This window comes from Hyla sarda, chromosome 7 (assembly GCF_029499605.1).
Source record: "Hyla sarda isolate aHylSar1 chromosome 7, aHylSar1.hap1, whole genome shotgun sequence".
Classification (NCBI taxonomy): domain Eukaryota; kingdom Metazoa; phylum Chordata; class Amphibia; order Anura; family Hylidae; genus Hyla; species Hyla sarda.
The window spans coordinates 203,887,926-203,902,737 of record NC_079195.1 but is presented as its reverse complement, the minus strand read 5'-3'; the positions used below and the strand labels follow the sequence as shown (position 1 = coordinate 203,902,737).

The 14,812-nt window shown below is 46.4% G+C and overlaps 1 protein-coding gene across 1 annotated transcript in view; it reads right to left on the bottom strand.

Annotated features, from left to right (window-relative positions):
* The window catches only part of FAF1 (Fas associated factor 1), a 295,823-nt gene that overhangs the window by 239,458 nt on the left and 41,553 nt on the right, over window positions 1–14,812 (bottom strand). The window contains exon 3 of the mRNA XM_056532377.1: window positions 155–201. Coding sequence (XP_056388352.1) covers window positions 155–201 — 47 coding nt within the window. The remainder of the gene's footprint in view (window positions 1–154; window positions 202–14,812) is intronic.

Sequence of the window (14,812 nt, the reverse complement as noted above, 5' to 3'; positions counted from 1 at the left end):
TGTGTAGTATACCTATATAAAGGTATGTGTAGTATATATAAGGTATGTGCAGTGTATATAAGGTATGTGCAGTATATATAAGGTATGTGCAGTGTATACAATATATGTATAAGGTGCGGTATTCACACAGTGAAGAGGACCATACAGCACATACCTCTGTAAGATTCCATTTTCTTGTGGTATTACGCCATTTATTGCTGCCTGTCACAAAAAGAAAGAAAAAGGTTACTCAGTATAGCAAGAAGAGGTCATGTAACCAAGGAAGAGTTCATATCTGTGCTATCGATTGTGTTTCTCTCTTCCATTATAGTCAAATGACTAATTGGTTTGATAGCATAACATACATTGAGGGGCGTATGTGGTGGGTCATACACGGCTGCCAAGTGTTCAATCCTACTTTGTCTATTGTGCTTGTTATTTGTGGCGAGTTTTCGTTATGACTTTTGTATACTGGGCTTATCCTTCTTTGCAGGACTATTGTTATCGCTCTACAACAGAACACTTAACACATGCACCCAGTGTTTCTCAACCAGGGTGCCTCCAGCTATTGAAAAACTACAACTCTCAGCATGTCCTGACAGCCAAAGGCTGTCTGGGCATGCTGGGAGTTGTAGTTTTGCTACGCTGGGTGGGCAACACTGCTACGGGCACTGTAGCCTTACCTGTTATATACAAAATGGTAATACATATAAGATCCTTATGGCGAGGACTTTCTCTAACACCATACCATCACGAATAAATAGAAGTCTTAAACATCTTCTTAAAGGGGTCCTCCGGGACAATAAACATGAAGTGGCACTCCGTACAAAAACCCATCTGTACAGTTGGCTTATGCTGCACCTTGTTCCATTCAGCCCAATATAAACGGATATTCCTATATCCAAACGTTATCCCCTATCCCAGTAATTTCCATCCACGGTGCCTCCAGCTGTTGCAAATATACAATTCCCAGCATGCCCAGGCAGCCAAAAGCTCAGCAACAGCTGGAGGTACCCTGGATGGGAAACACTGTCCTACCCACATAATAGGGGATAACATTCTGATAAGTGGAGCTCTGACCGCTAGGAGCCTCACCAATCTAGAATATCTACAACCGGGAGGTTGGGGGGGGGGGGGGGGGGTCGAAATTGGGTTAGGTTAAGTAATTCATTAATTTAATTTTAAATATTATCTTTCCCCTACAGCAATAAACAAATTTCAGACATTGAGTGTGCTGCAATACTACAGAAAGACCACAAGAGGGCGTGAAGGAGACTTCATATTCCCTATTAACCAGTAACTACACCAGGAAACTTTGTGCAAGAAAGTAAATGTAAAATATAAAAGGGATCCTTGTTTTTTTTTTGTTTCTTATTTATTTCTTTATTCCTGCCCCCTTTTAGTGTTGTGCATGGTGCAAACAAAGGAAAATGATGTGTTTGGCTGAAATGTGGCTGAAATGTGACAGCATACAAGTCAAATGCACTACTAAGGGCTTGACAGATTTCTGGTGCTGTCACTATGGTGACTACGATTTTCTTTGGCTTGGGGTAAAAACTATTTTACTTACCGCCGCCTCAATTTCCACGCCGATCCCCTGTTCTATCTCCAGTCGGCGCTACAGTGTTTACAGCAGTGTTTCCCAACCAGGGTGCCCCTAGCTGTTGCAAAACTACAACTCTCAGCATGCGCGGACAGCCAATGACTAGGCATGTCTAGGCATCCTGGGAGTTGTTGTTTTGCAAATCTTGGACAACCCCTCAAAGTGGGTGTTTCTTGCAGACAATCTTAGGCCATATACCCGTTTCCCAACCAGGTTGCCTCCAGCTGTTGCAAAACTACAAATCCCAGCATGCTCGGACAGCCTTCGGCTGTCCGGGCATGCTGGGAGTTGTAGTTTTGCAACAGCTGGAGGCACCCTGGTTGGGAAACACTCATTTACATTAACAGCGGATGTCAGGTGACCACAGCAGCCAATCAGTGGCCTTGGCAGTCACACTATGTACAAAGAGTGGCTCCCAAGGCCACCGAATGACTGTGGTGGTCATGTGCTCATGAGGGGACAGTAATGACTGTGACACAGGGAGAGAGGAGGGGACAGTAATGACTGTGACACAGGAGAGATGAGGGGACAGTAATGACTGGGACACAGGAGAGATGAGGGGACAGTAATGACTGGGACACAGGAGAGATGAGGGGACAGTAATGACTGGGACACAGGAGAGATGAGGGGACAGTAATGACTGTGACACAGGAGAGATGAGGGGACAGTAATGACTGTGACACAGGAGAGATGAGGGGACAGTAATGACTGGGACACAGGAGAGATGAGGGGACAGTAATGACTGGGACACAGGAGAGATGAGGGGACAGTAATGACTGGGACACAGGAGAGATGAGGGGACAGTAATGACTGGGACACAGGAGAGATGAGGGGACAGTAATGACTGTGACACAGGAGAGATGAGGGGACAGTAATGACTGACACAGGAGAGATGAGGGGACAGTAATGACTGATACAGGAGAGATGAGGAGACAGTAATGACTGTGACACAGGAGAGATGAGGGGACAGTAATGACTGACACAGGAGAGATGAGGGGACAGTAATGACTGTGACACAGGAGAGATGAGGGGACAGTAATGACTGACACAGGAGAGATGAGGGGACAGTAATGACTGTGACACAGGAGAGATGAGGGGACAGTAATGACTGACACGAGAGATGAGGGGACAGTAATGACTGGGACACAGGAGAGATAAGGGGACAGTAATGACTGGGACACAGGAGAGATGAGGGGACAGTAATGACTGACACAGGAGAGATGAGGGGACAGTAATGACTGTGACACAGGAGAGATGAGGGGACAGTAATGACTGGGACACAGGAGAGATGAGGGGACAGTAATGACTGGGACACAGGAGAGATGAGGGGACAGTAATGGCTGTGACACAGGAGAGATGAGGGGACAGTAATGGCTGTGACACAGGAGAGGTGAGGGGACAGTAATGACTGACACAGGAGAGATGAGGGGACAGTAAAGACTGTGACACAAGAGAGATGAGGGGACAGTAATGACTGACACTGGGAGAGATGAGGGGACAGTAAAGACTGTGACACAAGAGAGATGAGGGAGGACAGTAATGACTGTGACACAGGAGAGATGAGGGGACAGTAATGACTGTGACACAGGGAGAGATTAGGGGACAGTAATGACTGACACAGGAGAGATGAGGGGACAGTAAAGACTGTGACACAAGAGAGATGAGGGGACAGTAATGACTGTGACACAGGACAGATGAGGGGACATTAATGATCATATGACATGTGGCATAACAAATCTGTGTCCCTGCCCTGTGACATAACCCTCTTTCCATCGCGGTGTCCAGGTCTCCGGTCCATACACAGGTGACAGTTCACACCATGTAGGACCAGCGCAGCGATCACACGCTTCACATACAGCCTTGTGTGCATTCCTAACCTATGATGACACTTCTTATGTGTCTGAGACAAAGAGCTCTCTATGGCCAAGAATAAACCTCATCACACAGAGCGATGGGGTCACTTGGAGCCTGAACGATGACTCTGCACTTCTGGGCTCTCTCTTTTTCATCTCTCTTGGCGACTGTGCAAAGAAAACAGATCGGGAGGGGGAGCTCCGACTCTGCTCCATCTCCAGAAAGAAATCTTGAAAGTTGAACTTTAATATTTGTTTCCTGTGTCTCGAGAGTTAAACACGACACACGCTAGGAGGTGTACACGGGTTTAATGCCAGGCATACATATTCATGAACACGCTCCTAGAGCAAGGTCTACATATAGATGCTGTGGGACTACAACTACCAGAATGCCTTGAAAACAAGAGGCTGAAGAGCGCAGTGTTTATACAATCTACGACCATAATAGGGGCATCAAGGAGACGGCAAGATCAAAAAGATGCATATGCCCCGCCCAATTATAAAGGACACACCCCTAAAGATGATGAACCACAATAGGCACATATGGTTCCCTACAGGATACCCCAAAATGTATACGGACCCCCGGACAGGACCTCCGTTATATACAGACCCCCCAGACAGGACCTCCGTTATATACAGACCCCCGGACAGGACCTCCGTTATATACAGACCCCCGGACAGGACCTCCGTTATATACAGACCCCCGGACAGGACCTCCGTTATATACAGACCCCCGGACAGGCCTCTCCGTTATATACAGACCCCAGGGCAGGACCTCCGTTATATACAGACCCCCAGACAGGACATTCCGTTATATACAGACTTCAGGACAGGACCTTCGTTATATACAGACCCCCGGACAGGACCTCCGTTATATACAGACCCCCGGACAGGACCTCCGTTATATACAGACCCCCGGACAGGACCTCCGTTATATACAGACCCCCGGACAGGACCTCCGTTATATACAGACCCCCGGACAGGACCTCCGTTATATACAGACCCCCGGACAGGACCTCCGTTATATACAGACCCCCGGACAGGACCTCCGTTATATACAGACCCCCGGACAGGACCTCCGTTATATACAGACCCCCGGACAGGACCTCCGTTATATACAGACCCCCGGACAGGACCTCCGTTATATACAGACCCCCGGACAGGACCTCCGTTATATACAGACCCCCGGACAGGACCTCCGTTATATACAGACCCCCGGACAGGACCTCCGTTATATACAGACCCCCGGACAGGACCTCCGTTATATACAGACCCCCGGACAGGACCTCCGTTATATACAGACCCCCGGACAGGACCTCCGTTATATACAGACCCCCGGACAGGACCTCCGTTATATACAGACCCCCGGACAGGACCTCCGTTATATACAGACCCCAGACAGGACCTCCGTTATATACAGACCCCCAGACAGGACCTCCGTTATATACAGACCCCCAGACAGGACCTCCGTTATATACAGACCCCCGGACAGGACCTCCGTTATATACAGACCCCGGACAGGACCTCCGTTATATACAGGACCCCCGGACAGGCCTCTCCGTTATATACAGACCCCAGGGCAGGACCTCCGTTATATACAGACCCCAGGGCAGGACATTTCGTTATATACAGACTTCAGGACAGGACCTTCGTTATATACAGACCCCCCGGACAGGACCTCCGTTATATACAGACCCCCGGACAGGACCTCCGTTATATACAGACCCCCGGACAGGACCTCCGTTATATACAGACCCCCAGACAGGCCTCTCCGTTATATACAGACCCCAGGGCAGGACCTCCGTTATATACAGACCCCCAGACAGGACATTCCGTTATATACAGACTTCAGGACAGGACCTCCGTTATATACAGACCCCCAGGACAGAACCTCCGTTATATAAAGACCCCAGGACAGAACCTCCGTTATATACAGACCCCAGGACAGAACCTCCGTTATATACAGACCCAAGGACAGAACCTTCGTTATATAGAGAGCCCAGGACAAGACCTCCGTTATATGCAGACCCCCAGACAGGACCTCCGTTATATAGAGAGCCCAGGACAGGACATTCCGTTATATACAGACCCCCAGACAGGACATTCCGTTATATACAGACCCCAGGACAGGACCTCCGTTATATACAGACCCCAGGACAGGACCTCCGTTATATACAGACCCCCGGACAGGACCTCCGTTATATACAGACCCCAGGACAGGACCTCCGTTATATACAGACCCCCGGACAGGACCTCCGTTATATACAGACCCCCGGACAGGACCTCCGTTATATACAGACCCCCGGACAGGACCTCCGTTACATACAGACCCCCGGACAGGACCTCCGTTATATACAGACCCCCGGACAGGACCTCCGTTACATACAGACCCCCGGACAGGACCTCCGTTATATACAGACCCAGAGCAGAATCACCCTGTATATACAGACCCAGAGCAGAATCACCCTGTATATACAGACACCAGAGCAGAAATCACCCTGTATACAGACCCCAGAGCAGCATCACCAAAATATATCCTAAATATAAGTTCATCATACGAGTTATGTCGTGTATGATCGAACACTTTGATGGGAATACCCCTAAATTTACTTTCAAGTCACATGTATATGAATTTAAGATAATGAGTGCCTTTACTATGTCATTAGCATACATCATAATACCATACATAATCATGTGCGCAGCATTGTCTCTACGTGGGCACAGAACAGGTTTATCCTCTAGTTCACGGTCAGATCCCGCATTTAGGTGCTCAGGAATCTCCATCAATTCCTCGTATCCACCAATCCGCTGTCCACAGATGAGAACTCTTCCTTTTGGCCTGCCTGATATCCCCAGTCAGGTTTCAAGGATCTTTAAGAGGTGGAGGAAGGATTTTGTAGAGATGCTCCCTTTAATAGGTGGCACCAGAGCGACAACGCTCTTCCTTCTGCATGGGGAATACTTTGCATAGTTGTACAATACACAAAAACTATTCTAAAACTGGACCTTAACTCATCAGCTCAGTGATAACCAGAAACACCAGAAAACAAATGATCATTGTTAACCTGTCATCATAGAAACTGCCTCAAAAACCACATACAACAATGTTTCATGTGTTAAGGGGCACAAAACAGACTCAAAAGATCCATAAGTCAGCATGTGCCACCGCTCCAATCATTTGCTATGAAGCCTCCAGTGATGGCCAAGCACAGCACTTCGCAGTCTCCGGCAGCTTCATAGACATTAAAGGGTACCTCTCATCAAATAAACTTTTGATATATTTTAGATTAATGAATGTTGAATAACTTTCCAATAGCATGTTAATGAAAAATATGCTTCTTTCTATTGTATTTTTCCCGATCAGTCCTGTCAGCAAGCATTTTTGACTCCTGCTGGAGTCCTAAACACTCAGAGCTGACAGCCTGCTTTGTTCACAGCCAAACAGGCTGTGAACAAAGCAGGCTGGCAGCTCTGAGTGTTCTCCTTTGTGAACAAAGCAGACTGGCAGCTCGTAGTGTTTAGGACTCCAGCATGAGTCTGAAATGCTTGCTGCCAGGACTGGTAGGGAGACCCCTAGTGGTCATTTCTTCAAAGTGGAAAATTAAGTAGAAAGAAGCATATTTTTAATAACATGCAATTGTAAAGTTATTCTGCATACATTAATCTATAATATATCAAAAGTTTTTTTGATGAGAGGTACCCTTTAAATAGAGCAGCGGCTAATGCTGACTCTAGTGAAGTAAAGGGTCTGAATACGTATGTAAATTCAATATTTAAGTTTTTCCATTTCAATAAATAAGCAAAGATTTGTTACCATCTGTCTTCACTTCTATTATGGGGTATTGAGTCCAGAATCATCGGGGGAAAACCTGATAAACTTTTTAATTTCAATACAAGGCCACTACGTAATAACATGTTTTTTCACATAATCTGAGTAATAATAATAAAAAATTAAAAAAAAAAGATAGTAAAGATACCAAGAGGTCCATGGCTTTTAACTTTTCGATGACGCATACATTTCGCAGCATCATGAGAAATTTGGGAGCAGAAGAGAAGCACCTGAGAACACACATTCCAATACAAGACATGGCAATCTGTTTTCTGCTGTCTCTAGGCCAGATCCGATAAAGAATTAATAACTCATACTTGGAATCTCTTATTCCTTCTTAAAACATACTGCACATTGGGGATAGTTTGGTGGGGACTCCTAAAAATTAAAGAGTACCTTTCATTAAAAACTTTTGATATATTATAGATTAATGTATGCAGAATAACTTTCTAATTGCATGTTATTAAAAAATATGCTCCTTTCTATTTAATTTTCCACTTTGAAAAAATGACCACTAGGGGTCTCCCTACCAGTGCTTTTTTTTTTATACATTTCAGACTCATGCTGGAGTCCTAAATCTCAGACTGCAGCCGGGACACAGATAAGCTCAGCACTGCTCCCTGCCAGGGAGTTTGTCTGTGTCCCGGCTGCAGTCTGAGATTTAGGACTCCAGCAGGAGTCTGAAATCTATAAAAAAAAAAAAAAAAAGGACTGGTAGGGAGACCCCTAGTGGTCATTTTTTCAAAGTGGAAAATTAAATAGAAAGAAGCATATTTTTTAATAACATGCTATTAGAAAGTTATTCTGCATACATTAATCTATAATATATCAAAAGTTTTTTTGACAAAAGGTACCCTTTAAAAACTATTCTTGATATGTATTTAGCCACCAACTCCAAAGTTTTCTGTGTGCAAAAAAACTTGAACGTCTATATGCAAATACCTATACAATACCTAGCAAATCCCTATAAAATAAGGGGATTTTATACCTGATCTGTATTCCAACACTGCAGGCAGCCTCCACAGACTGTACTAATGGGGCGCCGATAACAATGATCAATGCTGGTGTAAATGTGGGGAAAAAAAAAAGTCCAGAATTGCTAGTTTTTGGCAACATTATATACCAGAAAAAAAAAATTATAAAAAGGTCCCATCGGAACAAAAATGACACTGGTAAATACTGCAGATCACGGTGCAAAAGAAGAGTCCCATAAATGGAAAAATGAAAGAGTTCTAGGGGTGAGAAGAGGGCAATTTAAAGGGGTACTCCCACCCTAGACATCTTATCCCCTATCCAAAGGATAGGGGATAAGAAGTCTGACTGTGGGGGTCCCGCCGCTGGGGACCCCCGCAATGTTGCATGCAGCACCCACCTGTTTCTTGTCCGGAAGCGCTGGAGGGTCTCGGTCGCGACCACTCTAACGGATGTCCGAGACGTCAGGACTCCGCCCCCGTGTGACGTCACGCCCCGTCCCCTCAATGCAAGTCTATGGGAGGGGGCGTGACGGATGTCACACCCCCTTCCATAGACTTGCATTGAGGGGACGGGGCGTGACGTCACACGGGGGCGGAGTCCTGACATCACAGCCTTCCGTTCCAATGGTCACAACCGAGACCCTCCAGCGCTTCCGGACAAGAAACAGGTTCCACTATTTTACTATTGATGTTATAAAACAATCTTGAAATCTTGCAGTTTCCATTCTGGTTACTAGGCCCAACACTAAATCTGAGACTTCTTGTTTTGTACAGATCCCTTTCCAGCAATGTCCTTATCAACGCAGACGGGAGTACAGTGAAAGGTGATTAGAGTGTTTAGATAACAAAAGATACACACAATAGCTGTTGCTCACAGATAAGTCTCCCCATCCATCTAGAACAGGGGTCTCAAACTCCCGGCCTGTGGGCCATTTGCGGCCCGTGTAACGAAATTTCTCGGCCCAGGCGCCGGGCAGGTGATTTCTGCAGGCATTTAGCCCTTCTTCGGGCAAGCAGCGCTAAATGCCGGAAAACTTCACACACGTCGGAACACACTGCTACTGTACCTATATCTCCCTGCTACATCATCGCATCGTCAGCGCAGGACGCCAGGTTGCTGACGTCCTGCACCGCGCATGTGATGACTTCACCTAACATGCGCATTCCCACAAAGAAGGCTCGTTTTAGCTGCAGCAGCGAGATGTAAGTACTGTAGCTGTGAAACTTAACCTAACTTGCCTAATTACTTGCCTAATAAGGGAGGACCTGCTTAACCTCTTAAGGACCAATGACGTTGTGGAACGTCATGGCACCCTGGGCTTTAAGGACCAATGACGTTCCACAACGTCATGGCATTTTCCGGTCTCTGCCGCTCGCCGGGCAGAGATCGGAACTGGATGCCTGCTGAAATCCTTCAGCAGGCATCCAGGGCAAACGCCGAGGGGGGCCATGTAGGCCCCCCATGTCGGCGATCGCCGCAAATCGCAAGGGAAATCGCCCTTGCGATCTGCGGCGATACCGGGCTGATCGGGTCTCTGGGACCCGACCGCCCGGTAATTTCGCATGACCCCGGCTGTCACAGCCAGGACCATGCTGAAGTATAGGAGCGAGGTGGCAAACCGGCCACCTCCTCCTATACCCTGCGATCCGTTGGTTAGTTAACCGACCAATCGCAGGAGGGGGGGCGGTTACTTCCTCCCGTCCTGCCCGGCCCCTGAAAGTCCGGACAGGACGGGAGGAAGACCGGAGGAAGCGGCGGGGGACGGGGGAGTGCTGGGGACCAGCCCCGGTACTTACCTCGTCCCTGAAGACCCGGATCCCGGCGGCGGCGGCGACAGGTGAGTAGATCTTCAGCCGCGGTCGGGCCCTTTACAGCAATGCACGTCGCCGTAAAGCGACATGCATTGCTGTAAAGGGACCCTGTAAACTACAACTCCCAGCATGCCCAGACAGCTCTTGGCGTCCGGGCATGCTGGGAGTTTCAGTTTTGCAACATCTGGAGGTCCACAGTTTGGAGACCACTGTGCCTTCCAGATGTTGCAAAACTACCCATCCTCAGCATGCCCTTACTGTCCAGGCATGCTGGGAGTTGTAGTTCTGTAACATCTGGCCCTTCAGATGTTGCAGAACTACAACTCCCAGCATGCCTGGACAGTTTTGGCATACTGGGAGTTGTAGTTTTGCAACATCTGGAAGGGCACAGATTGGGAACCACTGTATTAGTGGTCTGCAAACTGTAGTCCTCCAGATGTTGCAAAACTACAACTCCAAGCATGCTGGGAGTTGTAGTTCGGCAACATCTAGCTCTAAAGATGTTGCCGAACTACTACTTCCAGCATGCCTGAGAATGTTTGGGAGTTGTAGTTTTGCAACAACAGGAGGCACACTGGTTGGGAAACATTGTCTGTTTCCTAACTCGGTGTTTCCCAACCCGTGTGCCTCCAGCTGTTGCAAAACTATAACTACCAGCATGCACTGATGGACTGTGCATGCTGGGAGTTGTAGTTTTGCAACAGCTGGAGGTCCCCCCCCCCCACTGTGAATGTACAGGATACATTCATATGGGCAGGGGGCTTATCAGGCTGCAAGTTTGCGATGCAGCAAATTTTGCGCGGCAGCTCAAACTCGCTGTAATCCCCCGCCCATGTGACTGTACCCTAAAAACACTACACTACACTACACTTACACAAAATAAAATAAAAAGTAAAAAACACTACATATACACATACCCCTACACAGCCCCCCTCCCCAATAAAAATGAAAATGTCTGGTACGCCACTGTTTCCAAAATGGAGCCTCCAGCTGTTGCAAAACAACAACTCCCAGTATTGCCGGACAGCCGTTGACTGTCCAGGCATGCTGGGAGTTTTGCAACAGCTGGAGGCACCCTGTTTGGGAATCACTGGCGTAGAATACCCCTATGTTCACCCCTATGCAAGTCCCTAATTTAGGCCTCAAATGCGCATGGCGCTCTCACTTTGGAGCCCTGTCGTATTTCAAGGCAACAGTTTAGGGCGACATATGGGGTATCGCCAAACTCGGGAGAAATTTCTTAACAAATTTTGGGGGGCTTTTTCTCCTTTCACCCCTCATGAAAAGGTGAAGTTGGGGGTCTACACCAGCATGTTAGTGTAAAAAAAAAAATTTTTTACACTAACATGCTGGTGTTGCCCCATACTTTTCATTTTGACAAGAGGTTAAAGGGAAAAACGCCCCCCAAAATTTGTAATGCAATTTCTCCCGACTACGGAGATACCCCATATGTGGGCGCAAAGTGCTCTGGGGGCGCACAACAAGGCCCAGAAGAGAGAGTGCACCATGTACATTTGAGGTGATTTGCACAGGGGTGGCTGATTGTTACAGCGGTTTTGACAAACGCAAAAAAAAAAAAAAAACTCACATGTGACCCCATTTCGGAAACTACACCCCTCACGGAATGTAATGAGGGGTGCAGTGAGAATTTACCCCCCACTGGTGTCTGACAGATCTTTGGAACAGTGGGCTGCGCAAATTAAAAATTTTGTACAGCCCACTGTTCCAAAGATCTGACAGACACCAGTGGGGGGTAAATGCTCACTGTACCCCTTGTTAAATTCCTCAAGGGGTTTAGTTTCCAAAATGGTATGCCATGTGGGGGTTATTTTGCTGTCCTGGCACCATAGGGGCTTCCTAAATGCGACATGCCCCCCGAGCAAAATTTGCTCTCAAAAAGCCAAATATGACTCCCTCTCTTCTGAGCATTGTAATTTGCCCGTAGTGCGCTTCAGGTCAATTTATGGGGTACCTTCATACTCATAAGAGATGGGGTTACAAATTTTGGGGGGTATTTTTTGCTATTAACCCTTGCAAAAATGTGAAATTTGGGGGGGAAACACACATTTTAGTGAAATTTTTTATTTTTATTTTACGTATGCAAAAGTCGTGAAACCCCTGTGGGGTATTAAGGCTCACTTTATTTCTTGTTACATACCTCAAGGGGTCTAGTTTCCAAAATGGTATGCCATGTGGGTATTTTTTGCTGTCCTGGCACCATAGGGGCTTCCTAAATGCGACATGCCCCCGAGCAAAATTTGCTCTCAAAAAGCCAAATATGACTCCTTCTCTTCTGAGCATTGTAGTTCGCCCGTAGTACACTTCAGGTCAACTTATGGGGTACCTCCATACTCAGAAGAGATGGGGTTACAAATTTTGGGGGGTATTTTCTGCTATTAACCCTTGCATACATGTGAAATTTGGGTGGAAACACACATTTTAGTGACATTTTTAAAACATTTTTTTTACATATGCAAAAGTCGTGAAACACCTGTGGGGTATTAAGGCTCACTTTATTCCTTGTTACGTTCCTCAAGGGGTCTTGTTTCCAAAATGGTATGCCATGTGGGTATTTTTTCCTGTTCTGGCACCATAGGGGCTTCCTAAATGCAACATGCCCCCCAAAAACCATTTTAGAAAAACGTACTCTCCAAAATCCCCTTGTCGCTCCTTCGCTTCTGAGCCCTCTACTGCGCCCGCCGAACACTTTACATAGACATATGAGGTATGTGCTTACTCAAGAGAAATTGGGCTACAAATATAAGTATACATTTTCTCCTTTTACCCCTTGTAAAAATTCAAAAATTGGGTCTACAAGAACATGCAAGTGTAAAAAATGAAGATTGTGAATTTTCTCCTTCACTTTGCTGCTATTCCTGTGAAACACCTAAAGGGTTAAAACGCTGACTGAATGTCATTTTGAATACTTTGGGGGGTGCAGTTTTTATAATGGGGTCATTTATGGGGTATTTCTAATATGAAGACCCTTCAAATCCATTTCAAACCTGAACTGGTCCCTGAAAAATTGTGATTTTGGAAATTTTGTGAAAAATTGGAAAATTGCTGCTGAACTTTGAAGCCCTCTGGTGTCTTCCAAAAGTAAAAAATCGTAAATTTTATGATGCAAACATAAAGTGGACATATTGTATATGTGAATAAAAAAAAAAATTATTTGGAATATCCATTTTCCTTACAAGCAGAGAGCTTCAAAGTTAGAAAAATGCTAAATTTTCAATTTTTTCATCAAATTTTGGAATTTTTCACTAAGAAACGATGCAAGTATCGACAAAATTTTACCAATAACATAAAGTAGAATATGTCACGAAAAAACAATCTTGGAATCAGAATGATAGGTATAAGCGTCTTAGAGTTATTTATGCTTAAAGTGACAGTGGTCAGATGTTCAAAAAACGCTCTGGTCCTAAGGTGTAAAATGGCCTGGTCCTTAAGGGGTTAAAGGAGTTATCCAGGGAAAAACTTTTTTTTTATATATCAACTGGCTCCAGAAAGTTAAACAGATTTGTAAATTACTTCTATTAAAAAATCTTAATCCTTTCAGTAGTTATGAGCTTCTGAAGTTAAGGTTGTTCTTTTCTGTCTAAGTGCTCTATGATGACACGTGTCTCGGGAACCGCCCAGTTTAGAAGAGGTTTGCTATGGGGATTTTCTTCTAAACTGGGCGATTCCCGAGACACGTGTCATCAGAGAGCACTTAGACAGAAAAGAACAACCTTAACTTCAGAAGCTCTGAAGTACTGAAAGGATTAAGATTTTTTTAAAAGAAGTAATTTGCAAATCTGTTTAACTTTCTGGAGCCAGTTGATATATAAAAAAAAAGTTTTTTCCTGGATAACCCCTTTAAAACCAGGGGCTAACCTATCTTCTTAGGGGGCACAATTGTTTAAATAGGAGCCCTCATCATGCGCCCCTCACATAGGGGTGCATGATGGGGGCACTATATGTGAGGGGCACACGATGGGGGCATTATATGTGAGGGGCGCACGATGGGGGCATTATATGTGAGGGGCGCACGAAGGGGGCATTATATGTGAGGGGCGCACGATGGGGGCATTATATGTGAGGGGCGCACGATGGGGGCATTATATGTGAGGGGCGCACGATGGGGGCATTATATGTGAGGGGCGCACGATGGGGGCATTATATGTGGGGGGCATTATATGTGAGGGGCGCACGATGGGGGCATTATATGTGAGGGGCGCATTATATGTGAGGGGCGCACGATGAGGGCATTATATGTGAGGGGCGCACGATGGGGGCATTATATGTAAGGGGCGCACGATGGGGGCATTATATGTAAGGGGCGCACGATGGGGGCATTATATGTGAGGGGTGCATGATGGGGGCATTACTTTGAAGGGCGCATGATGGGGACATTACTTTGAAGGGCGCATGATGGGGACATTATATGAGAGGGGGCACATGATGGGGACATTATATGTGAGGGGCGCACGATGGGGACATTATATGTGAGGGGCGCACGATGGGGACATTATATGTGAGGGGCGCACGATGGGGGCATTATATGTGAGGGGTGCACGATGGGGGCATTATATGTGAGGGGCGCATGATGGGGGTATTACTTTGAAGGGCGCATGATGGGGACATTATATTAGAGGGGGCACATGATGGGGACATTATATGTGAGGGGCGCACGATGGGGGCATTATATGTGAGGGGCGCATGATGGGGGCATTACTTTGAAGGGCGCATGATGGGGACATTATATTAGAGGGGGCACATG